This window comes from Phaeodactylum tricornutum, chromosome 1, assembly GCF_000150955.2.
Source record: "Phaeodactylum tricornutum CCAP 1055/1 chromosome 1, whole genome shotgun sequence".
NCBI lineage: Eukaryota > Bacillariophyta > Bacillariophyceae > Surirellales > Neidiaceae > Phaeodactylum > Phaeodactylum tricornutum.
Window position 1 is genome coordinate 619048 of NC_011669.1, and position 24335 is coordinate 643382.

At 47.4% G+C, this 24335-nt stretch overlaps 10 protein-coding genes across 10 annotated transcripts; 3 read left to right on the top strand and 7 right to left on the bottom strand.

Moving 5' to 3' along the window:
• Window positions 1–349: 349 nt before the first annotated feature.
• On the bottom strand, window positions 350–2482 carry PHATRDRAFT_41659 (predicted protein; the record flags this gene model as incomplete). The annotated part of the gene is made up of 3 exons (XM_002177088.1): window positions 350–500; window positions 617–1545; window positions 1625–2482. The coding sequence occupies 3 exons, from the start codon at window positions 2480–2482 to the stop codon at window positions 350–352; spliced, it is 1938 nt and encodes a 645-aa protein (XP_002177124.1).
• Window positions 2483–3374: 892 nt separating this feature from the next.
• PHATRDRAFT_31652 (predicted protein) lies at window positions 3375–4058 on the bottom strand (the record flags this gene model as incomplete). The annotated part of the gene is made up of 1 exon (XM_002177089.1): window positions 3375–4058. One exon carries the CDS (start codon window positions 4056–4058, stop codon window positions 3375–3377), a length of 684 nt encoding a protein of 227 aa, XP_002177125.1.
• Window positions 4059–4704: 646 nt separating this feature from the next.
• PHATRDRAFT_17332 (predicted protein) lies at window positions 4705–6090 on the top strand. Its single transcript, XM_002176581.1, has one exon. The coding sequence runs from the start codon at window positions 4900–4902 to the stop codon at window positions 6055–6057; it is 1158 nt and encodes a 385-aa protein (XP_002176617.1). The 5' UTR covers window positions 4705–4899; the 3' UTR covers window positions 6058–6090.
• A 202-nt stretch (window positions 6091–6292) lies between these two features.
• PHATRDRAFT_4761 (predicted protein) lies at window positions 6293–6781 on the bottom strand (the record flags this gene model as incomplete). Its single annotated transcript, XM_002177090.1, has 1 exon — window positions 6293–6781. A coding segment is annotated over one exon (489 nt), but the record flags the coding sequence as incomplete, so codon positions are not given.
• Window positions 6782–7508: 727 nt separating this feature from the next.
• PHATRDRAFT_42624 (predicted protein) lies at window positions 7509–13818 on the bottom strand (the record flags this gene model as incomplete). The annotated part of the gene is made up of 5 exons (XM_002177091.1): window positions 7509–8015; window positions 8094–12508; window positions 12701–12796; window positions 13206–13566; window positions 13698–13818. 5 exons carry the CDS (start codon window positions 13816–13818, stop codon window positions 7549–7551), a joined length of 5460 nt encoding a protein of 1819 aa, XP_002177127.1. The 3' UTR covers window positions 7509–7548.
• A 438-nt stretch (window positions 13819–14256) lies between these two features.
• On the top strand, window positions 14257–16595 carry PHATRDRAFT_42625 (predicted protein; the record flags this gene model as incomplete). The annotated part of the gene is made up of 2 exons (XM_002176582.1): window positions 14257–16459; window positions 16536–16595. The coding sequence occupies exons 1-2, from the start codon at window positions 14345–14347 to the stop codon at window positions 16593–16595; spliced, it is 2175 nt and encodes a 724-aa protein (XP_002176618.1). The 5' UTR covers window positions 14257–14344.
• A 148-nt stretch (window positions 16596–16743) lies between these two features.
• Window positions 16744–17943, bottom strand: PHATRDRAFT_31657 (predicted protein; the record flags this gene model as incomplete). Its single annotated transcript, XM_002177092.1, has 1 exon — window positions 16744–17943. The coding sequence occupies one exon, from the start codon at window positions 17941–17943 to the stop codon at window positions 16744–16746; it is 1200 nt and encodes a 399-aa protein (XP_002177128.1).
• Window positions 17944–18365: 422 nt separating this feature from the next.
• PHATRDRAFT_31658 (predicted protein) lies at window positions 18366–19268 on the bottom strand (the record flags this gene model as incomplete). The annotated part of the gene is made up of 1 exon (XM_002177093.1): window positions 18366–19268. The coding sequence occupies one exon, from the start codon at window positions 19266–19268 to the stop codon at window positions 18366–18368; it is 903 nt and encodes a 300-aa protein (XP_002177129.1).
• Window positions 19269–19630: 362 nt separating this feature from the next.
• On the top strand, window positions 19631–22183 carry PHATRDRAFT_42626 (predicted protein). The gene has a single exon (XM_002176583.1). The coding sequence runs from the start codon at window positions 19704–19706 to the stop codon at window positions 22098–22100; it is 2397 nt and encodes a 798-aa protein (XP_002176619.1). The 5' UTR covers window positions 19631–19703; the 3' UTR covers window positions 22101–22183.
• Window positions 22184–22700: 517 nt separating this feature from the next.
• Window positions 22701–24240, bottom strand: PHATRDRAFT_17335 (predicted protein; the record flags this gene model as incomplete). The annotated part of the gene is made up of 1 exon (XM_002177094.1): window positions 22701–24240. A coding segment is annotated over exon 1 (1365 nt), but the record flags the coding sequence as incomplete, so codon positions are not given.
• Window positions 24241–24335: the final 95 nt, after the last annotated feature.

Below are 24335 nucleotides of genomic sequence, written 5' to 3' on the forward strand. Positions count from 1 at the left end.
AAGCCCTCTTGACTTTGTAATTTACTGCTTTATATAAATATTGCAGCTCTTCCATTTCTATATTTTCGTTGTCTACCTCTAGTCTTTTTTCTCTTCATTATAACATTTTCATGTGCATTTCTTGCCGAGTATTCTTTTGAGTAGCAGATCTCACTATTTTAACAGCTTGGAAGACAAATTCGACGGCAATATTTGCGCATAGTCCACTCTTCGAAATACCGTAAAGCGTATGTAGAAGCTATCCTGTTACTGTTAGAGCGGTTACTGTCGATCTATATTGACGATAGGCCAGCGTCCCAAATTCAAAAAATTACCTTACTGGCAAATGTGCGTTGCGGCGTTCGACATTTTATCCATTCAAATGCTGAGCCAGCTTCTTGTTGTTTTCCTTGCGAGTGTGCATTTTGAAATCCATAATATCTCCGGTATACTTGACAACCTTCTTGTGATCGCAAACATATATCTGCTCGGCACATTGCGATATCAAGCGCATATCGTGACTAGGGGACAAAAGGAATAGGAGAACATTTGGTTAGTGCAGGCCGGCGCATCGCAAAGAAAGCAAATATGCAAGCAGACAATCCAAATCATTGGTAAACGATAATCTTCTACGTACCTGATCATCAAAACACCACCCTTGAACTTGTTCAAACATCGTGCCAGCGCATCAATGCTTTCCATATCCAATGGGTTTGTCGGTTCGTCTAGCAGCAACAAGTGCGGCTTTTCATGGGCAATAATTGCAAAGACGATTCGTGCCTTTTGGCCAGCTGACAACTGGTTCATCACCTGCGATTGCTGGTCCCCCGAACACCCGTAACGTCCCAAAAGCGGACGGATTTTTTCAATGGGCTGTTCCGGCATGACTTTTTGCTTGAAAAAGTCGAGTGGAGTCATCGTCAAATCAAGCTTTTCTTCAAAATGCTGAGTGAAGCGAGAAATCTTAAGGTGCGTATTGCGCTTCACTGCCCCCTTAGTCGGATTAAGTTCACCCGTCATTAGTTTGACCAACGTTGTCTTTCCCGCACCGTTGGGCCCCACCAAGGCAACGCGCGTCTGCAAATCTACCCCAAAATCTACCTTGCTGTAGAGCTCGACACTATTGGGGTAGTTGAAACTGACATTCTCGATCGACAAAACCGGGACGGGGAGCTCTCCCGCATCAGGAAATGTCCAATCCCATTCTGGATCCATTTCGGGCAGCGTAGTCAAACCGGCTTCCAGCTTTTTCTGAAGCAATTTTTCGCGCGCCTGTGCTTGCCGAACCATCTTGACGGTACCGTGACCGAATCTAGCAATAAAATCTTTGATTTCAGCGATATCACGTTGCTCAGCTTCGTATTGACGAATTTGCACCATATCTTGATCCCGACGCGTCTGCACGTATGTGTCGTAATTTCCACTATAGTACCGCAGCTTTTTGTACGTCATATCGAGGCGAACGATGTTTGTGCAGACACTATTCATGAAATCTTGACTGTGGCAGACGAAAAACAGAATTTTGTCCCAGTTCGACAGATATTCTTCCAACCATAACACAGCATCCTGGAGGAAATAGAATGAGAAGGTGAACATTTCAGAGATTGTTGGCTTTCAATCAGCCCAAAAACGTTGAAAAACGTACCATATCTAAATGGTTGGTCGGCTCATCGAGGAGCAAGAATTCGGGCTGAAGAAAGAGAGCACGGGCCAAGGCAACGCGCATGCGCCATCCTCCACTGAATTCCCGAGTCTTCATATGTTGCATGGTCTTGGTGAATCCTAAACCGTGCAGAATAGTTGTGGCGCGAGCTTCGGCCGAGCTCGCGTCCAACTGATCAAGACGGGCGTAAACTGTTTCGAGTGTCATTTGGATGGATGTCTGTTGCTCTTCATCGGCTTCTCCCATAGCCATGTTGAGAGCATCTGCTTGCTTTTCCAGGATGCCGACTTCGTCATTACTTTCCATGACTGCCTCCAGAGCCGTAATGTCATCGCGTGCTGGGTATTCACAATCCAAAAAGTAAATATCCAAAGAATCCGGAATAGGGATAGCACGCGCAGCAATTGCCTTCATGATCGTGGATTTTCCGGAGCCATTGGGTCCAATGAATCCGTAACGGTTTCCGTAGTTGATGGTAATTTCTGTTTCCTCGATCAAAGGCTTTCCGTGAAAGGTGACCGTTACTCCCGACACGTTAATGTCTCGAGTATTCGCATGCAACACTCCTTTCTTACTTTCGTAGGTTACAATGATGTCATCGTCGGAAAGCTTGTCGAGGGCAGCTTCGCGCTTGGCATCCTTGTGAGCATCCAAGTCGAGAGCGTCTAAGTTCAGAGCGGGAGCCTCTTCCTTCTTTTCTTCAGCATCTTCCTTCTTGTCTTTTTTCCCTTCTTTTGGTTCCTTGGCTTTCTTTTTCGCTTCGCGAAGTGCCTTGGCACGAGCTTTCTTCTCTTCCTTGGAGAGTTTCTTTTCGAAGAGCTCTTGTTCGCCTTCGCCCATGGCGGCTCCGCGGGTGTCGGCCGCCGCCAATGCATCCGTATCGACCGCTCCGTAGCCCGAATCTAGCTCCTTGGTGACGGCCATTTCAGCCGCCTTGGCACGTTTTTCGTTGTATCGTTGAGACATGTTGGGTTTCTTCTCTTCTTGCTTTGCTCCGTATGTGGCTCGAAAATTCCCACAGCCAGTCGGAAAATGATGATGTCCGTCCGAGTCGAATCGAAGAGCCTGCGGCCGACTGTGCCGTGTACTGCGGGGCGCGGCTTGCCGGTGGGAAAACCGAAAATGTTCGTGGAAAACGCAAAACCGAAATGACGAAATGTCTGGGCAGCACGTTGGTTGGCTGCCTGTTTGCCAGTTTGTTCATTTACTTATGGTAGGTTATGGGATGATTTGCACCACGTCGTAAACCAGTGAGGTTTTTTAAGCGAGTATACGTTTCTTTGAGAACTAAACCCGGTTGTACCGTACATGCGTACGGTTCATCGCGACGTCGTGGCAAGTGCGTTTTGGGTGACGTTGGGAGTGCTTGAAAGGAGAATGCTCGTCCGTCGTACGTAAATGACTGATAGCACATTTCGAATCCGCTGTATTGCCAGTGCATTGCATTAGCAGTACGAGAAAGGCGACCGGACTACCTAACTGTGAGTATAGTTGCTTGACGGTTTCTATTGCTAGATCTAGCGGTACATCTGCTATAAGTGTAAGAACGCTACTGCCTTTGTAAAATTAGGCCAGAATTCATACTGTGCACGTTAAACTGGAAGTTTGATATTCCAGAGCATAGGCCTGAGTGCCAAAGTTTCAAAGCGCTTATAAGAAGCCTTGTCTTGTTCCTTTCCGTACCTTCCAAAAATTGTTTTGACTGTGAAGGGGGAATGCTACTGTGATCTACCTACCAAGAAGCTCGCTGTTGTCCAACAGCTGCATTGCAGTATACCTCTACTTCGAGGAGACTGACATCGCCCAGAACGGGCCATCGTGCGTCACCATCATAAGTAATCCCGGGCGACGCCTTGGCCTGACGTAGGTTACCAGCATTGGTTGAAGTATTCTCCATATCGGGTCCGGCGAATCCACCCATTATAGCAGCTTTAGGTGGTCCAATCAGCAAGTCCGAGTTTCCAAAGCAGGGTCCACCGGTAGCGTAGTCAAAAATGGCTGCGTTGCCGCCGGCCAAAACCGGAAACTTCGCGATCGCTGTCGCGGAAGTGCCCGACCATAAAAATGCGGACGACGAGTCGTAGTAGTCGTCGGTTGAACGCCATCCGTTCGGGTTGAACCCGCCAAAGGTTTTGCCCGACCGTGATCGGGCCACGACCACGGCTGAGCCCCGTCCGTCGACCTGGTTGTGAAAGTCGATGGCCGACCAACCGTCCCGGGACGCCTTATAAACACACGTGAGCCTCTTGTTCGCCAAAAAAGTTCCTTCCGTAATTCGATCGAGTATTACAGCGCTGGCCAACTGCTTCGGAACGAATATTTGGGAGTGGAGCCAGGCGAGCAACGCCAAAGCCGCAGCACCGGTTCCATATTTCAAATCAATAGTCGTACTAAAACCAACGGTAGTACTCTCCATATCTGCATCCCATAAAGCCTCAAACAGGATGACATGGCGTATACATCGCGACAATTCCGGGCAAAAGCAGGAACTAGGAGACAGAGGCTGTGCCCTAGACGTTTCCTTCCGTCGACTGAACACCGTTATCGGAGATGAATGGAAAACCGTGAAAGCCTCACCAGCATTTGTAGACAAGAAGAGAACGACGGTTGCAGTATGTACAAATGCAATCAATGCTCGCAGGATCGACATGGTAACCTCCGCCATACCAACGCCACCACGACAGGTAAGTGCTTCCGACAAGTCCATCTAAGGAACGACAACGAAAGATACCAATTCAACACGTCACAGTCAAGCAGAAATGTCGGTACTTTACATTACAGCTATGGGAAAATGAATTTGGGTTTGAACATATTGAAAATTTAAACCTTAGCTTTGTAATTTGTTCTACGCAAATGACTGTGACACGAGGAAGATCCTCATAGCACAGTCCTCCTTCGGCGCACGAACTTTGATAAGATCACCGTCTGCTTTGTCTCCTGTTGAATGAAAGTGAAACACTTCGCTGCGTTGGTTTCTCTTCTCTCCCTTCGAAACAATCCTAGAAACGAGGTTTCCGGCCTCTCCGTCGCTCCACTCGGGATACAGCTTATATTTTAGAGCTTTTGACTGTAACTGCAAAGGGAGTCCCAGGTAATTCGTTTGGGTTCCCTTCCGTTCGGTACATAGCATACATCATCGAGAGCTTTGCTTCCAACTAATTGCTTCCGTCATCAACCTTTGCCTCCCAAGGAAACAACTCCCGTAGTTGACTAAGGGATTGGCGACAGAGATATTGTGGCCATCCAATTTCTTGACGATGATGCACTCATCTCGCTCCTTATCAGCTGTAGCGCCCCGACTCCTGCTGACGCCGCAGACTTCAGCAATCACGCGAGCCTTTAGTTCCTACATGTTCGATGGCTTGGGCGGTGCCGGGGGCGGTGGAAACCCTTGGCAGTGGCCAGTTACAAAATCCAACACCATCTTGAATATTGTTCCCCAAGGACACAAGTACATTGTGGAACGCTTCGGAAAGCTTCACAGTATTCAAGACTCTGGCCTCTTCATCGCAATCCCCTATGTGGACACCATTTCCTACGTCGTCGATATTCGCGAACGCGCCATTGATATACCACCACAGGCTGCCATCACCCGGGACAACGTGTCTGTTGAAGTGTCCGGAAACCTCTTTGTCCGCTTCATGGATCCCGAAAAGGCCGCATACGGTGCTCTCAATCCATTGTATTCTGTTTCGCAGCACGCACAATCCACGATGCGGTCGGCGATTGGAGAAATGGAGCTCGATGAAATCTTGCACGGTCGGGCCCGTCTCAACGCCCTCATCAAGGGGTCGCTACAGGAAGCTTCCGAACCCTGGGGACTGGAGATTAGGCGGTACGAGATCACCGAAATCACACCCGATACGCAGATTCGTATTGCCATGGATAAACAAGCAGCGGCGGAGCGTGATCGGCGAGAACAGGTTCTGCGAGCCGAGGGGGCCAAGCGACGGGCCGAACTGGAATCAGAAGGAGTAAAGATTAGTTTAACCAACGAATCTGAAGGTAACCTCATTAAAGTGCGCAACGAAGCGGAAGCAGAAAAAACACGGATCCTGTTGGAGGCTGAAGCCAACGCACAAGCCATTCGCTGGACATCACAAGCTCAAGCTGATGCGCTGAAACAGATTGCGCAGGAATTGCTCAAACCGGGTGGTAGCGAAGCAGCACGGTTGGCCTTAGCACGAGAGTATGTAGATATGTACGGCGAAATGGGCAAAGAATCGAACACCATTCTCTTCAATGAGCGACCGGCAGATGTGACGGCTTTGATGACTCAAGCCATGACGGCTATGAAAGTTGTAGGAGACGTGACAGACAAGAAACTTACGAGCAAGATTCTTACAGGAGAAGCAACAACAGGCACAGCCACTGGCGAAGAAACAGAAGAAATGCAACAGAAAAAATCGCAGTAGTTATAAATGTTATAAGTTTCGTTAGCTGGGCAACGTCTCCAACTGGCCTAAACGTACCAGAAAGGAACTCTACACGCTGGTGATACAGCGTGGAAGCGCTATTGGCAGTTGACGCCAATTATACCGAACGAGCTTTCCAGTCTTGTCGAATACCGTTCATTAGAGCTGCTGTACAGTACACTGTTGAAGCTTGCATCATTTGATACTGCTGTTCCAATCCAGCAAAAACGGCGCAATCCCACTCGTCTCTAACAGAGCAGTAAAGACTCATTGCCGCCCGAGCGTCTTCCACGGAGCAGTGCTCTTTCTGCTGAATACTAGTATCTAGAACTACTCGAGTCAACTCAGATAAACGGCGGGGTTTCCAAATCCCCTTGTGCGACATCTTCATGAACGGTCCATACATGGAGGTATCACGAGTATTGTACCAAGGGTGATGTAGATTGAGGATTTTGAGATCGTTTTTAAGTGCATGTCCCACTAAGATCTTTCCTTTCAGAACTTGCATAACTTTCGCCCTACACTTCCCGAAGGCAATGGCTTTCTCTGACTTGAGATTTTCAGGCCGAATTCCTGAAACGCAGGTCCGATAGTCAGTCACTTTTTCGTCGACTCGAACATAAGAGTCAAAAATAGTATCCCCTCTTAAGTTGACAATGGAAACCCGGGCTAGCACTGAAAATCTGTGGGGTCCAACGCCGACCATTTCGCAGTCCATGGCAACACAAATCTCATCTGCATATGTGCTATAGTTGCTTTTGCTCTGTGACACATGAACATCTGAAACAATTCGTTTTCTGTGAGTGCGACCCTCGTGAAGACCCATTTGTTTCTCTGGAGAGTTGCAGTGAAGCAAAGGTATCTCTTTCTCAGCATTTCTATCGTCGCATGGTGCGGAAGGCTGCAGAATGGGAATCATAATTTCATGAGCCCAATAGTACACTCCAAGTCGTTGATCGCGACCCGGGCATTAATTTATGATCTACTCCGTTCGGTCTCTCAGAGATACACACCATAATTTTGGTTCAACTCGAGTGTTCAAACGCTTGTGACAGGTGCACTTTTCGGACGAAAGTCAAGGAACTGATGCCAGAGACGAGCAAGTGCCCGTTTTGTTTTCGGTAAAAATGTGTGGGAACTTCCTTCGCGTATGTAAATTCGGCCATCCGCATCGGATTTTTCCTTAGCAAACGTTGTTGTAAGTAACCGTAAATAGTCAAAGTATGCGGTGTATAAATGCTAATCTGAGCAATTTTGTCTGTGCTCTGTCACAGGCAATTGATAAGCTTCGTTGATAGAATGGAAAATCAGATGATAACGCGCACCATCATGCATCCTCGCACGATCATCCTCCAGCATATAATGGCTGAGTTGAAATGGAGTACGCGTGAGCATCTTTGAAAAGTAAGGACTCGCAATTGTTCCCTACGAAATTACGCACTTCGACACCTCAACGATGTCAATTGTGAGCAATGCGTATCCTAGGCTAGTTTATCCATCTACCAAGAAATCTTCCAGATCTGCAAAAGTGTCCCCATTTGCCTCATCTTCACCAGCTTCGCGATCTTGCTGCAACCATAGATCGACCGTTTGATTGCGACTGCGCAAGATCTTACGACGACATTCCTTGCGCAAGTTGACGTGAATTTCTTTGCTCTCCTTATGTTTCTTGCGTCGATGCTCATCAATTAAAGTTATCCCTTCCAACTCAAGACGACCCCTCTCCAATACATCCAACTTTTCTGCGATAAGTAAAGTCAAATCGAAAATAGAAGTGCCCTCGTCCTTTTTTTCACGCACAAATTCCTTTCTTTCAGCATCGAATAGTTTGTTAATAGTCTGGAACGATAAGCCCAGCTGCTTCAGATGATTGAGCTCAGTCTCAAGCGTGTCTAAGCGACTGGCAAGCTTCGAAAGACGCTGAAGGAAGACGTTCTTTGTCTGAAAAAATCCTTTTTCTGGATGGTTTGACTTAATGGAGACTCTATTTTCTGACAAAATCCAAGACCTCGTCCCCGTCAAAATATCAGACATACCGACTTTTGCTTCGAAGGTGAGCCATGGAACGGAACAGCAGAAAGCTTCGACAAAACACCCGTTCAATTTTGATTCAAGCATATCGATGTCCATGGCCCCAAGGATCTTCAAAGATTCCAGCTGTACCGATACAATGCGATCGAGAAGGAAAACCAATCGAAGCTTAGCTTGGGGGGAAAGCGCGCACGCATGTGCCACTTTATGTGCGTCATTCGGGTCTAAATATTCACTAGAAAAAAGCAGACTAACCAGCCAGAATGCTAGTTGACGAGCAGATATTTGCTGCGGACAATACACAGCGAATTGGCTATGCCCAAGCCAATCGTTCGAAGTGCTATCAAGCAAGTCTTGGTATTCAGCCCACGTCCATTCAAGCGAATCAAATATGCAGCAGAATGTCTGACCACAAACCAGCTCGGAATCGAGCTGTAGCTCCAACCATCGTTTGTCACAATCTTTCTCTGTGTGGCGGGGATCAAAATCGCTATCATCTGACGAGCCTGAACCGAGTGTGGGCGGTTCTGATACAATCAGATTATCACTGGCCGTATTTTTTAGGAGAGCTTTGTGGCAAGAATGGAAGGCTTCGAGCAAAGAAGCAGTCTCGTCAAATTCATACACGCATGTACCCCATTTCAGAAAAGATGCTCGCTTGATTTTCCGACATACCGCTGGTAAATGGTAAAAACATTGAGAAGCGGATTTCGTAAAGAGCGCTGCTGTACAAACACTGTACTCCTTTAACAACTTCCAAATTGCCTGGGTGGAAGCTTTGCACACATAGCAGGCTTTTAACATCTCCTGCTTGTCAAGAAAAAAGAGAGGGATCCGGCCAATGCTTTCAGCGGCATATCGTATGCAATCTATGAAGAGCGAAAACATATCGGTTGTTACGCCGCCACTCTCTCCTCGTAAACCAACAAGAAGATCATCAGAGCAACCGACAACCACAGACATGAGATACTCAATGACAAGATGGACATCAAGCGTTCCTGATAGGTCGCTCTTTCCAGAAGAGCAAAGAGCAATCAAACACAGTCTTAAAGGTTCAAGAACAGAGCGTCTCATATCTTGAACAGCACAGTCGACGTCTGCAGAACATTGTAAGGCTTCCAGCCATTCTGGTGGAGTGACTGCTTTGATTTTCGCGGCTTCATTCAGACAGCGATGACGCTCAAAAAAAGTAATAAGGTTCTTTGCCTTGTCTTCCTTAGATATAATGCAGTACAAGTTCCACACGATTCGTAGCATTCTATGGCAATCTTTCGTTTCCATCGGAGAAGCTTCTTCGCAAGCAGACACAGCTTGCGAACACAAATCAGGTATAATTCTGAAAATTCTTTCGGCGGCAAACATATCCTCTTCCGTTTCAAAAAGTGATGGTATCGATGGCGCACATACCCTTAGAAAACCATCAATCATATCACAGACACACTCTGCGTCTGGGCAGTAGACCCAACAACTTTCTTGGCCAGAAGGGATACCTGCCGCAATCCTCTGTCGAGAAACAAGAAGGTCACACAGAGAACAATGATAGGTGGCAGGTGTAGAAGTCTCTCCGTTCAATTCTCCATCAACATCCTTTCGTCCAAGAAGGAAACGAAGAATTTGATCGAACAAAGCAAGCTCAATTTGAGAAACTTCCGGATGTAGCTTGGAATCTATGTGGCCTTCAGCTTTGCATGCAAACATGCCAGTTGTCTCAGACAGAACATCTGTCTGTTTTCTTAGCCGGAAGTCTAGTTCTGTCGCGGCTTCTGAAAAATTGAGCCCTGAAAATACCACATTGATATTAATATTCAAAATTGCGTTCAAAGCCAAGGCAATGCAACGCATCGAAGCATCTGTCATTAAATCACCAGGACCCCCGAAATCTGTTGCCCTTAATGTAAAAAGCCTGTCTTGAGTGCAATCATTCTGCATTACATGCAACATCGTCCAAAAGTTCTTCCTCCAGAATTCAACGAGAAAAGCATTATGCTTCTTGTCGCGAACGCTGTACTCATCAGCCATTGTCAAAATCAGCTGTAGAAGTTTAGGCAGATCCTCTACAAGAATGCTTCGCATGCCGGCGAGCCCCATAGAATCCGACCATCCGTCTAGGGCACTTGAGACCTTCAATCTTCCTCCAGAGCCCGTATCTATAGCCTCTAGGCAAAACTTCCAGAAGCGGAGAACGCACGCTGCCTGCAGCCGACAACGGTATTCTTGATTGATCTGGTTTTTCCTCACGATCGAGCGCAAGAGTACAAAAAGCCACCCTCTTACCGAAGCAGGCAATACAGGTCTGTTCGAAACAATGATTTGTTGCAAGACGTCCCAGCCTCCAGAATCTTCCCCATTTTTCAGGCAGATCAGATTACACATTATAACCAATGACCGCTTTATACTTGCCTCATCCTCCTCGAATTTTTTTTCTAAGCTTAAAAAAGAAAGTTTTTCTTTGGCTTCGTTTGTCGAGGGAAACCCACATCGGGAGAATCGCACAGTAGCTGAGCAAGTGTCTAAGATGCGCTTTGCCCTATCGAACATCACTTTTCGAGCCGCTGGAAGGGGGAAGATTGTTGTTATAATATGAGTAAAAACTGGGAGTCGAAGTTCTTGATCGAAAATTGCAACTAAGTTCTTCAGGTCGCATTCTTCTGTGCGCACAAGCAATCCAAAAGCCTGGCTCTCCAAAATGACAGTGATTATATCACAAGCAAAAAGGGACTGCAGCTCTTGCACCGACTGCTCCAAAGGTATGCGAACATTGTCTGCGGACAAAGTATTAAGCAAAATCTCGATGATGAACTTGCGGGACGCAGAGATTTCACAAAATAGAACGACAATGACCACTGCAACAGCCATACAATGGAGGCGCTTTTTCGAGGCAACCATTAAATCAAGTGCTTGCTCTACAGCACCTAACCACTTTCTGTACGTCATTGACTTTGAGATATATTCCATGTCCGACCCAAAAGTATTCGCTTGGCCGAACAAGTGCAGACTTTGAAAAACTATTGCACCAGAAGCGCAGAGTTCCGTAATAGGCAATTCCGACTTTTTAAATACTCCTCCTCCGATGTATTTGGCACCGTCAAAAACCGCATTGAACATATTTTGGTTGTTTTCTGTTTTCATATGACGAATCCGTTTTGGCGAGAGCAATAGGACTATTTTGTTCCAGCACACGGGAAAGACGAGACCTTGGACTTCCTTAATAGCTGTATTCGAAAGTATATCCCCCACCAGCTTCAATCCAGATAACTGACAAGCTCTTATGAAGAGTAACAGAACGTTAACCAACACAAATGAAGGCGTCTCAAAAGAGCTAGATGAGAAGCTCACAGATAGTTTTCTGAGATTCGAAGACTGTAGCAAAAGAAGACCTGTCTCTATTTCCGCCTCCACGGAAAAGTATAATTGGACATCATGGGCTACTTCACTCAAAAGTCGAAGCAAAAGAATTTGCCAACGGAGTAAACGAACCTGACTTGAGGTCGCACAAAAAAATGAGCAGAATGATAGTATAAATTTGGAAAGCTCCGCGGCTTGGCGGAAATGGACTGAAAACTGTTGCATCTCAAGAGTAGACTCCACTGCCCCCTCAATTCTGTCCCATTCCCTATCTCTTAAATGCAGCCTATGGTCGGAAGCCAAGTGTATCCACACAAGTAGTCGGTCGCTTCGACAAGAGTCAGAGAATACAGCATCAAAAATATCTTCATGAACAGAAAAATCGATTTGTCGCGTATAAGAAATGAGGAGCGGCAGCAATTTTAGTGGAGCAGTCCAATCGTCTGCACTTTCGACTTCTTCATATACCCCATCGCATTCAGCACTCTCCGGCAATTGATAATTAAAGACACCTGAGATTATCTTCACCAGTTTAAGTATCCAAAACTTTGGGCTTCGCTTTGCTAAACTTTCGCCTCCCAAAGGTTGAACAGATCGCGCTATTCTTGAATTTTGGACCAACTTTCGATCACGGTCTAGCCACGAAGTAATCTCTCGCCGCAGAAAAGTCTGAATGTGCACCAAAATTGTGGAGATGGTTGAGAAACCAAGACTGCTGCCAACTTCCAAAACCTCACAAGCAACAATATAGGGTGTCTCGTATGCAGATGGCGACAGCATCAGGGCTTCGACGAGATTCTCGAAATTATCTGGGGAATACGTCGTGCATTCCTTTTCTTGATGTAGGGGAAACAGTCTTCTTTGAATTTTGCGAGCCGAAGCTGAGCATTTTAAGAGAGAGCAGTTCAACCCCTTTGATGCAAGCTTACGGTGTCCAAGCAACGAAGCGCATGATGCTGTATCATTCTTCTTTGCTGCATCGATGAGATTGAGCAGCAAATCGTGAGGCAGATCATCACACATGCAGTTGGGTGTATGGAAGTAAAGCAACTGTGAATTCACCGTCACGTATTTTCTGTTGATCGAGAAAACAACCGAAGTATCCGAGTTCTAACTGTAAGTCTCTCGCGTGTTCCAGGTTGACTGTGAGGAAAAACTAGGGTTTCGTCTGTTTTCCGCTCGACATGAACTAGTAATATGGTGAGTGTACTTGTTTCGGTGAGACAACATACTGACAACTTTTCAAAGGCTTCTTTCACAGGCTTACCTTTGGCTATTCAAGCTATTGAGCAGGTATCTTGTCTGCTTTCCGAGGATTTCTGTGCTCGCTGGCAAATACTGGTAATCATATGGGCCGAGTATTCTGTCGAAAGGCACAAGCGAGGTCTGTGTACAACTCAAGTGACGATTTAATTATCAACTGTATCAGTGACTTGCCATCAACTGGACAACATATAAAAAAAGAATACCTCTTTAAAGCCTTCTTATCCAGTTACCAAGAGGGAAACAGACCTACCAACATTGTCTCTCTGTTCTACTTTTCTGCCAAGAAAAGGCTGTAACAAGGATTCGCTCAAGTCAACACCGTTCAACCGCGACAAGTGCATTTCCATTCGTCCTTTTCATCTAATTCGATATCAATGGATTCTCAGTTACCGGCATCACTCATGCTGTACTGTACGCCTTTGCGGTCTTTTGTGCGCGAAGAATGTCTCAAAAGGTGAGAAGAGCTCGATTTCAGTCGGTCGAAAAGCCAAATGTTCAGTACATACCTGTATCCACCGGTACTTCCCGTCCAAGGTTGCACGGTATTATATCCCATGTTGTTTACTGCTTCTGTTGACGTTGCTTCCCCGATCGTCCTGCCCCCCGCGCGATCGATTTTTGCCTGGTCCGCAACGATTCTATTTTTTCGTGTGCGGTCGGCTTCCGCCTTGCGTTTTCGCTCAACGGCGGCTTCCCTGGCTTTTTGATTCGCAAATTCTTGTTGCCGTTCACGTGCAGCCCGCAACTGTTCGTTACGAGACTTTGTCGAGGATCCAGCACTGGTCGTGTCGCTGCCGGTCGACGCGCGAACTGCATCGGTGTGTGTCAGTCGATATGCGGCTCCTCGAGAGACAAAGTAGTCTTTGACTGTGTGCGTTATTAACAGCGAAACATAGTCAGCTTGGCAATGCAATTCTTCAACGCTTTGTGTACGGAACGTTGAAAATAAACCCTTCCAGAAACGCCCTTGTTTTCTATTTGCAGTTACTGTTACGTACATTTCCTTTGCACAAAATGCAGTAGGATCAGGGCAACGGCAACGTTCCATAGGTTCGCCCGCACATACTCAAAGCCGTCGTTCAGATACCGAGCCAAGCCCTGCAGTGCGGATGTCGTCATATAGAGACGGCGATATCGTAGAGTCAATAACAGTATGAACGAACAGGTACAGATGTGTATGCCTCGACCATTGAGCGAGAAACATGCATTCGAAGAACCTGTCTGCTACGATGTTCACTGACAGTCAAATGGCAATGGCAAGGTTTTTGGTGATCTCCTTCTATGTATGGTACGGTAATGACCGGTGTTATCCCAAAGCCAATTTCCAATTATTGTAGAGATTCTGACTGCGACAAACATCTGCATATACTCCACGTCTCCTTCAACACATTCAGTGGATACAAGATGTCGTCGAAGTTATTCTCTGCATGCTTTCTATGTAGTTCTTCCTGGATCCACAGACGGTGCGGTGCGATTCACACGGATAACAGTTACGAGAGGAGACCAACACGAGAAAATTCACGCGATGAGTCCATGGCCTCCACTCTCTCATTGGGACTTGACAGAAAGTGACGGGTAACCCCATCATTCTCAAAGACGCGGACTTGCCGCTGCTTCCTTCCTTCTTCCTATTAGTAATATCCAGATGCAAGCAAACTGGGAGCTTTCTCAATCCTTGACGTGTGATGGTCAAGGCATTCGTTGCGCCTGTGTTTTGCCTGCCCCGGACGGTACAGCGGACGGGTTCCAAATTCTCACGGGCACACAAGGAGGCAGCCTCGTCGCGTACGGTATACCCTCGGGAAATCTCGAGTCTAGTGCCTACCGGCACGATAACGCCGTCACGGCGTTGGCGACGAACGCCACCGGAACGCATTACTTTACTGGCTACAAAGACGCCGTTGTTCGAGTGTTCGATGTGCAGCACAACCTGATTGCACAACTCAAGGGTCACGACAAAGCCGTGACGAGTTTGGCTTATGCCGACGGAGGTAAAGACGGTGAGTTTCTCATCAGTGGATCTTGGGATGGTACCGCCAAGATCTGGAGGCTCGCGAACTCGAGTCTGGTGGCGACCTTGCCAAATCACGAAAATTCTGTCTGTGTTTGTGTCCAGGGAGTGGACACCGGCGGGATGCTCCATATTGCGACGGGGTCAGCCGGCCTTGCCCAAAACAATACCATTCAAGGCCATTCCATTCGTATATGGACCGTTGACGTGCGCATCACCAGTGACGTGAAACTCCTACACACGGTTGCCAACGATCACGATGGTCCCATCCGCGATCTCTGTTTGGCCCCGCCCGACGCATCCTGCCTCGCGTCCTGTTCCAACGACGGAACCGTCAAGCTTCGAGTGGCCGAAACAGGGGATGTTTTGACCACTCTGACGATGTTGACGTCCTCCCATCCACCCATGTTGCTCAGTGTCGCGACCACAACGGATCAAAGCTGTATTGTTGTAGGCGCAGAAGACGGACACGCGGTGGTTTGGGATTTGAGTGCGACGGAAAGAAGCCCCCAGATACTGCTCCATGCGCAGTGTGTTTGGAGCGTTGTGCCCTTGCCCAACGGTGATTTTGCAACCTGCAGTGACGATGGCGTTATACGCATATTTACACACTGCACCGAACGGGTAGCGCCCTTGGCTGAACGAGAGGCCTGGGAAGCGGAAGTAGCAGCGACCCAGCAGAAAAAGAGCAACGGGCCGTCGGCCGAAGAAATCGCCGCCCTACCCCGGTGGGATCAGAATTATGAGAAGCGCGGTCGCTCGGAAGGAGATGTTCGAGTCTTTCAAAAAAACGGAGTGGCGATTGCCGCACAATGGAGCGCGGCTTCGCAGACTTGGATTGAGGTTGGCCAGGTAACAGGCTCTAACGAGAACACCGGAACACTCAATGGCGTTCAGTACGATCATTTGTTACCTATTGAAGTAGACCAATCTGGTGGCGGTGTTGCCAAACTCCAGATTGGTTACAACAATGGTGAAAATCCCTTTGTAGCCGCCCAACGTTTCATTGATGACCACGTTCTACCGCAGCATCATTTGCAAGATATTGCCAACTACATTCAACAGCGCGCGGGACAGCAGGGACCGACGATTGGTAATGACAGTACCGTAGCGTCGGGTTCCCCCATGGTCTCTTACGAATATTTGCCAGCACCCGGATACAAACAGTTTGGCTTGCCCGTCAAGACGGCATCTACGACTCTTGCAAAGGTGAAGTCAAAAATAATCGAATTTGGTTTGCTATCCGATATCGATGTGGAACATTTGACACACTTGCTGGATACACTGTCGGCGAGCAGTAGGTATCACTCGTCAAAGATTCTCGATGAGGAGCTTGCCGTGATGGAAAAAATGCTCTCTTGGCAACAGCCTTCACAAGTCTTCCCTGCACTGGACCTCGCGCGTCTTGTACTCTTACATCCAGACGCAGCCTCACGAGAACGCTACGGGTACTGGTCGCGTGTCGTTCCTAAAACAATAGCTATCATGGCTATCGAAAGTGTGGAAGGTCCGGCAGCGGTTGCCATTCCCATGCTCGGTTTACGCCTCTTTTCCAATGGTCTAAAGGGAGGTCCAGGATCCTGCGAAGCGATCGCAAACAATGTAGACGCAATTTTGGAAGTGACAACACGTCTCGTACCTTCATCGAACAAAAACGTCAGATTGGCTTTGGCTACGCTACTATACAACACTGCTTGTTACGTACGAAGCAATCCCGGTACGGATATTTCCGACAAATTTTTCCCTATTGTAAGCAATGTTCTTTCATCCAAGACGTACGAAGAGGAAGCAACCTTCCGGACTCTGGTAGCTCTCGGAACGCTAGTTATGGCTAGCTCTGACGCAAAAGAAGCAGCGAATGCATCTTTCCTGTCGTCGAAAGTAGAAATGGCTGCTTCTCCCCATGGCTCCGCAGTCAAAGCCGCCGCCAAGGAGGTATATGCAGTATTACAGTAATACACGATCTAGGAAGAAGACCGAGTTTAGACCTTTGATAATGGTTGTTGTCGTGTCGACAAACTCTATAGAACCCTTTAGACGAAGTTAGTATATGGCAGTTTGGGGCAATTCACCTTGGCCTTCTCGATAGATTGCTGCAAATGCTCGGACTGGATATTTCTGGCGCGCCTGAGAATCCAGAAAAAGACGTAATATTCATGCTCCAATGCAGTGCACAGGGTCTGCCTTCCATCAGCACTCAAACCTCTCGTAACAGGCAGCGTCAAGGTCGTGGTATTCCGGACAGCCCGGAAATCCAAGTCCGCCGGAATTATTACTGGTTCCTCCTGACCCAGTAGTACATTGGCCCGCTCCCAATCTTCCCACAAATTCTCTTGCCGAGTGACTAGAAAGATTTGTGACTCTGGTTTTGGCAAAAACGAAAATATCCGACGGTAGTTGAAAAAGAAGTGGTTGAACGGCCGAACTTTGCCGTGCAAGGCGGCCCGAGCGAGATTTTTGCAAGATTTATCGACGATGACTGCTTGGTGATACGGATACGAGAAATCGAGTGAGTCCCCCTTTAGAAAGCCAACATAAGCTTCCAAACTTGGGAAGCATTGGTATGCTCGCTCTAGCTTGTCTCGCAGAACTGGGTTTTCCACAGGTTCACCTCGGGCCCTTCTGTTGATAATATGTTCGAAAACAAAAGCGGATATAACACGGTCAAAAGGATCCCGAAGTGTAATGAAATAGAAATCGTGATTCGACTGACGTAGTAAGCCGAAATCAGGAACATGGTAGTAGCTTGTGATTAGTCGAGATGCCATTGTTTCGTCTGTTACGTTTCGACAGGGGTGAGGTGACCACGAGTGACACCCATTTCGCAACAGCGATGACAAAGCGCTCCCGCCAGTTTTGCCTAAATGCACAAAGGCACCACCGACCGGGGACTGTAACGTCGGTATTCGTTGGGTTTCTCCTTGAGCGGAAATGGCTTCTACCCGGTTGGAAATGACTCTTACGTCGAATTGCATCCGAGGGGAGATCTTGTACCCGAAATGAGTTGCTGAAGCGTTTGGATAAACGACATTTTGCCGAGATAGCTGAATATTAAGCATGTCATGTCTTAAACGAGTAGGCGTGGAAGCTCCCTCGGTAGCCCTGTTGGTTATACAAACCAGAATCAACGTCGATAGAACGATTCCGACAGTAGCTGTAGCAACAACTGTATGCAGAAATGCTTTACGTCGAGTCTCTTTTTTCCTTGACCTGTTGCTTCTCGGTGGTGTCATGTTTTCTGCATAGTAGTCGGCATCTTCAGAAGAATGTGAGCCGCTATCTAATGCTTTTGCGAGAATGTCCCTGAAAAGGCCAAAAAAGCCTGACCTCGTTAAAATTGTCGGTCACAATTGTCACAGTCACAGCCCGAAAGAATCATTTATCTGACGTCCAATTGTAAATTCAAATACTGACTGTGAATGAGCTCAAAATCAGGTCTCGGATTAACCGTAAGCGACCCTGCACATACGAACTTCTCTGCGAGGTATCGATGCAACTGAAGGAAGGGGCAGATATTGGGCAGGTGGGGCCCTGTGGGAGCAGATTAATTTCCAACTGGTTATTTTAGTATAGGGATTGCTCTAACGATTTTTTTAGTAGTAGTACCGTAGAATGGCTAGATATCAACTCACAGTCAAAATGAGGGTATAAGATTTCATTTTACAGTTGATCGCGACGACCGCTCTGATGCATTCACTGTCGTTGTCAGACTTCCGTTCCAATCCTTCCTAAACCTTGGATTCTGTCGCATCCTTTTTTCGTGACTGTTGTGGTGCCCCCAGCAGGTTTTAGATATACCAATTTTACCCTCGAGTTCCTCGGCGACGTCGTTGTTCTCCAATTGAATCTCGATGTATGTTAAAGACGGACGGTCCCGAACAAATCGTCGAATCCTGTCGGCGTGCTTCTCGTAGAACGTTTCGACCTGTGAGTCGTTGGCATTCTTAAGAGGAAAATCTCTGGAGCAAGCTTTCCACCATTTGCGTAAAAGTGCACCCTTTTTCCAATTGCGCATACTTTGGCGCCACGCCTCTTTCTCTCGCTTTACTAGTAAGATAGTAGCGTTGGGATAGTGTTCGTAAAAGGATTTGAGTCCGTGAATCGATGGATAATAGCAACGTTTTCCCCGAATGAAGCCGTTGTCGCTCCACACATGATAGTTTCCGCAGCCTGCGAAAGGTGGACGACCTTGCATCACATTCTCTTGATAGCATTCTCCGATACGCAGTTGACGGCCGTCATCGGTGTTCGCAAATGTGTGTGCTGTCCATACTTCCCCGCAGTAGAAATAGCGTGCCATACTTGTGGTTCCCGACTTTGGCAGCGACACGACAAAAATGGGAAAAGGAATTTTCACTTTATCTTGCTGCAATGCATTGCGCCTCAGAAAGTCACTTCTCCGCAAGGAAAGTGTCCGATTCTTCAAATGATTGAGGGGGAGAACTTCTATATTGGCTCCGTTTGCTTCCGTAGAAGGCGGACCATGCATCAAACCCTCCATTCGTCCTTCGTTTACAGTTAATTTGGGGAAGTTTTCGCACCACAACACTATAGCCATAATGAAATAGATTATTGCTAGCGAAAGCGGAACCACAAGTCGTTTCGGTCTGCACATCATGGTCCATCATGGAAGGACGAGATCACTATGCTAAACCCAACGCATTTCTGCCCCGCCAGAGAGAAACAAGGCCCAGCAGATTATAGCAATCGCGTTCCTAACAGTAAATATCAGTCACTTTTTAAAAAGCGATGTGGCAACACCGGGTTGCCACATTGCAACGTCTGTCCAGTGTTCGATACAGTTGATTCGCGTCCATCGGACTACAGTTCCCAGAAAGTGAGACAGTAGTCTTCCCGTTCCTGGCACCATGCTACCAGAGAGACATCAAGCTCTTGGCCATTGTCACATTCTATTCGCCACTGAAAGAGCCTGAGCTGATAGCGGTCTGCTCTGCATTCGACACTTCCACTTTCGGTATTGCCCTGAAGGAATATGTCGACTTGTTGCGAAGGTTGCGGGAAGGAATGTGGCTCACGAAATGCTATATTCCGACACCTCAAGGACAACAAGGGAGAGTGCCTAGACAAGGAGCAGTACCAAGATTTTTTGCGCTATGTCCAAAACCAAAAGCGGGAGAAGACCATGGTGCTGTACGGATACTTGACTGCCAAAGATGAAGTTCCGCCTGAAGCTATTCTACATAACGGCCATGACGCCGCCAATCTTCTACTGCAAATAATTGAGCAACATTCTTCATCTTTCAATATTACTCCTGGGGTACCTTCTCAAACAGATGAGAATAGCAATACCAAACTTACTAGATCTTACGGTAACACAGCAAGAAATACGAGCGTTCTAGAGCAAGATAGCTACACAGGTGCGATTACGGAAGCCTTGTGTGCCAGACTCCCACCAATTGGGGTGTCCGATTCGACGTGGTCAGACGAAATCAACAAAATCCTGGACGAGCAGCTGCAGTCTACACCCGGTCAAATGATGGTTTTTGGTCGACGAAAAATGACAATATCAAAATTTAATGCTGAAATGGATGTTACCCATCGCCGAGTTGAATATCTTTTGCCCGCCGATTTTTTGTTTGCTCCGAATGCGACTCCCAACGATAATCGATCTGATTTTCTTTCCTCACTGCCCTCCTTTACGGACGGAAGCTACAGAGATCGCAGCGAAGGACAAGTCAACTTTCAGGGTGCGCCTAGTTACGATTCGAGCAATGATCGACGGCGGCCCGATCCAGAAACACTTCGCTATCTCCACAATCTGAAAAAATTGATGCAAAGACTCACCACGCACATAGAAAAACTCGATACCAACGACAAAGCAGCCGTTTTGGAGAAAGACTTTAATCGGCAAAAACGGCACAAGAATCGACACGCCAATTCACTGAAGAAAGAAGCAAAGGGCGAGCGGCGCCTTGAAAAATCGCAGAATACATTGGTGCAACCAGAGACGAAGCGTCCCAAAAAAGAAGACAAAAAGGGCCAAAACGTGTTGCGTCGAAAGCGATATCATAATTTCACACCTTCCGTTCTAGCGCACGATTTTTTGGCGTATCGTCGTCTTGACCGCATTTATCACCGGGCGACACTGCGGTTTTCGCAGAGTACAAAAGGAGTTCTGACGCTCAGTCAAAACGCCGAAACCAAGCGACCCTTTCTCGTTTTATCTTTGTCAGGAGATATCTTTTTGACCGGCCAAGTTTGCCGCATTGTTGGGTTGTTCATTGCTTTAAGCAAGGGTGTGATCGACGAGGACTTTTGTGACTGCGTTTTCGATGAAGCCTACCCTCATCTTGTCTCTACTCCAGCGGCGCCAACAACAGGGATGTATGCTGGGGAAGCTTACTACATGTCAATGGAGGGCAAATGCAAGGCTGTCTTGACTCCAAGAAAAAGTACGATATTCCAAGACGGCTGGAACGATGACAAGACTCTTCAGAAAGTATACTCGTGGCAACAAAGGGTGCGAGCAGATGCCGCAGCTGCCTGGATGGCTTTAGGGGAGGACAAAGAGGGCCGGCTCCTTGCGGAGAGAGATTGGACAAAAGAAGTTCTTGAGCCATGGGCGATTCGGGCGAAAGAGCAGTTGAAAGAGTACCGGCAGTGGAAGATGTCCAAGAAAACTAATGTTTTGCATGCAACGACTGGGGGAGCAGAAACACGGGCTCTAGAACCCCCTATCGCTTCGATCGAAACAGCGATTCCATCGTTGTTCGAGAAAGTGCTTCGTTATTTGCGTGATGCTGACAAGAGTGGATTTTGGCCGTCTACGACTCCTAAACGGCAGCTTGTGATGGTTTCTACTGTTGTTGAAGGCAAGTCAGAATCGTGCGACAACCCTTTCGAATCGGGTGCGATGCCGGCATCGTTATCTGTGGCCCACATGAAGGCCCGCTCCAACAAGATTGACAAATCGTCAGCGTATATATACGTAGAAGGGGAAGGAGGAGCAAGTGGCTCGTTTTCAGTCGGAGCCATGCCAGGTGAAGCATGCACCCAGCCGAAAGGGAATGAACTTTTTCCGGAACTAATGAGGGCAGCATTTGAACTCGAGATTGCACTTTGCCCAAATCGGGAGCCTAGTAGCACAATAGCGATCAACCGGAATGCTCAATTCCGTCCACACACCGATAGTGGAGCCGGAGCCGGGCAGAGCTCCAGCTTGATTGTCGGGCTCGGGTCGTACTCTGGAGGTGAATTGGTGGTAGAAGGTGAACAAAAAGATATTCGGTATCGGGCGCTTGAATTTAATGGATGGAAACAGCGACATTGGACGATGCCGTTTCATGGCGAGCGTTTTAGCCTAGTATGGTTTACACCGAAAGGTTGCGAAGGAGTTCGCGGTATTGACCTGTGCAAAAACATCGGGTAACGTTTAGGTTTTTTCCCGAACGTCTCCGATGAACTAGATAAAAGTTTCGTAAGTGGTAGTAGAATGAACGAAATGGATCTGGGACAAAGTATTGTATTATGCGCGAGATGGTTGGTCTGGGTAGTCCGGCCACGGCCGCATGTCGTAAGCTGTCTCCCATTCCTTCGGAATGGTTTCTACCATGTCGGATTCGGTCGCTATGTTGGATTCACTCTCTTGAAAACCAGTGGAGCTCTCAGCACTTTTCCCCATGTTCAGGACACTTCTAATTTCTCGTAGACTGGGCATTTTGAACAGCTGAGACGAAACGGAGATGTTCCTTTTAAACAGACGGAACCTGAGATCTCGCTTTTGGTCTGACTGCTCCTTAGCTTTTTCTTCGCCTTCCTTTTTTGAGCACCATTTGATAACAAATGCTTCGGCCTCTTTGACACGCTCGAGGTTTCCGGGTGGCACGTCAGCAAAGTCGTCAGAATAGTCAACGCCTGGCTTCAGAGCCAGTCCGGGCACAAATCCCCATGAATTTTTACCGATAACATCGATGTTCTCCTGAGGCGTTTTGAGATCATCCCATTTTCCTAGGTTTTTCTCGAGGGATCCATACCTATTTTTGGCAAAGTCATATAGGCCAAAAGCCAAAATTTGATTGTAGCACCAGACAATCTGATTGTGCTCGACAAAATGATTAGACTGTTCTGCTTTTCGCAGTCCCTGCCACCACGTGTTGATCCATTCTGCACCTAAAGCTTCCTCCTTGGCACGATCCAAGCGCTCTACAACGGTGCGAAGTTTATCTACGGTAGCCTCATGCTGGTGCACGTGTCGGTATGCGGCTACAGCAGATTGGTCCAGATCGGACGGTCGTCCAGCACCGACGGTGTAAGTGTGCAGAATTGGCCCATTACCGTCGTACAGCGTGTTGTGATTCCAAATCCATTGTGATTTGAATTCCATAGGTTCCATTTCGGGCAGCGTTAACGAACGGAGTTTGTTGGAAGGTGCGTACAATCGACCTCCTTTGTCGAAGGGTGAAATGATAAATATGCCCATATTCTTTTGTGTTAAAAACTTGACACAGTCCAGATTTCCGTTCCCATCGTGGCCACCACCAGATGCCGTGTAGGACCCGAAGTAGTGATAGTGCAGGTTGACGTATTCGAACACATCCATATCAATAAGTTTCAGAATGAATGTGGTCGAAGCATGAGTACTGAATCCAACATGTCGAATTTTGCCCGCCTCCATATACTCTTTCACCACCACCATGCAATTCTCGTCCCCTTTTAACGTCCATTTTATTTGTTCCTCATAATTCAAACCGTGGAAGGAAAAAAGGTCGATGTAATCCAATTGTAAAGAACGAAAGGACGTTTCGAGGGCGGCTCGAAAGTCGCTAACTTTTTCGTGCGGGGGAATTTTGGTTTGAATAATCAGATCTTCCCGCGTCACGTACTTGGTCAAAAAGAGCTGTTTTAAGGCTGTACCGAGCTGCAGTTCACTGCAACCGTATCCGCGAGCCGTCTCGATGTGTGTCATCCCGTACGAGATGGCCTGCTTCAAAATGGCCACCAGATTGTCCTGGCAATCCGAGCCAACTTGATTCATGTTTGTAATGCGCGGCATCCACTCTTGTTGAAAACGCATGCATCCCAGCGTAACGATTGGCATTGCAAGTTGTGTTTTTCCAAAGGGGACTTTGGGGACTTTTAGCTTTTCCGACACGAGCAACTTACATTCGCTGACGAGCAGGCGCAAAGCCTCTTCGATCTGGAATTCATCCTCTTTCTCGGCCGATAACTCGACCAGGGACTTCAAACTGCGTCCTACTTTGACGAGCCGATCATTCGAAGTGCCGACGAACTCAGCGACAGCCTTTTGGCAAAAATCAATGGCAATTTCAATGTCGCTGTCGGGATAGGCAGCGACAGCCTCCCGTGCGTACGCGGTCAAGCATTCTTCACTCATTCTGTACTGGCAATGCGTAGAGTATCCCACGTTCTTTTTGGATTGTGAGTACGAATGTGTTGTTCACTTGTTCGAATAGAGTGGGTGTACTGTTTCTAGAGTCGCAGACCAGATTCTGTCTGCTGACGGATGGGGGTGTTTGGGCACGGATCGACTAACTGTAACAGTAAGTGTAACAGTAAATCCGATAGTTTCGACACGAGCCAATTTCACGGGACCATCACATAGTCAGCAAGCCAAAGAGAAACGATAGATTATTCCAATTCCGAC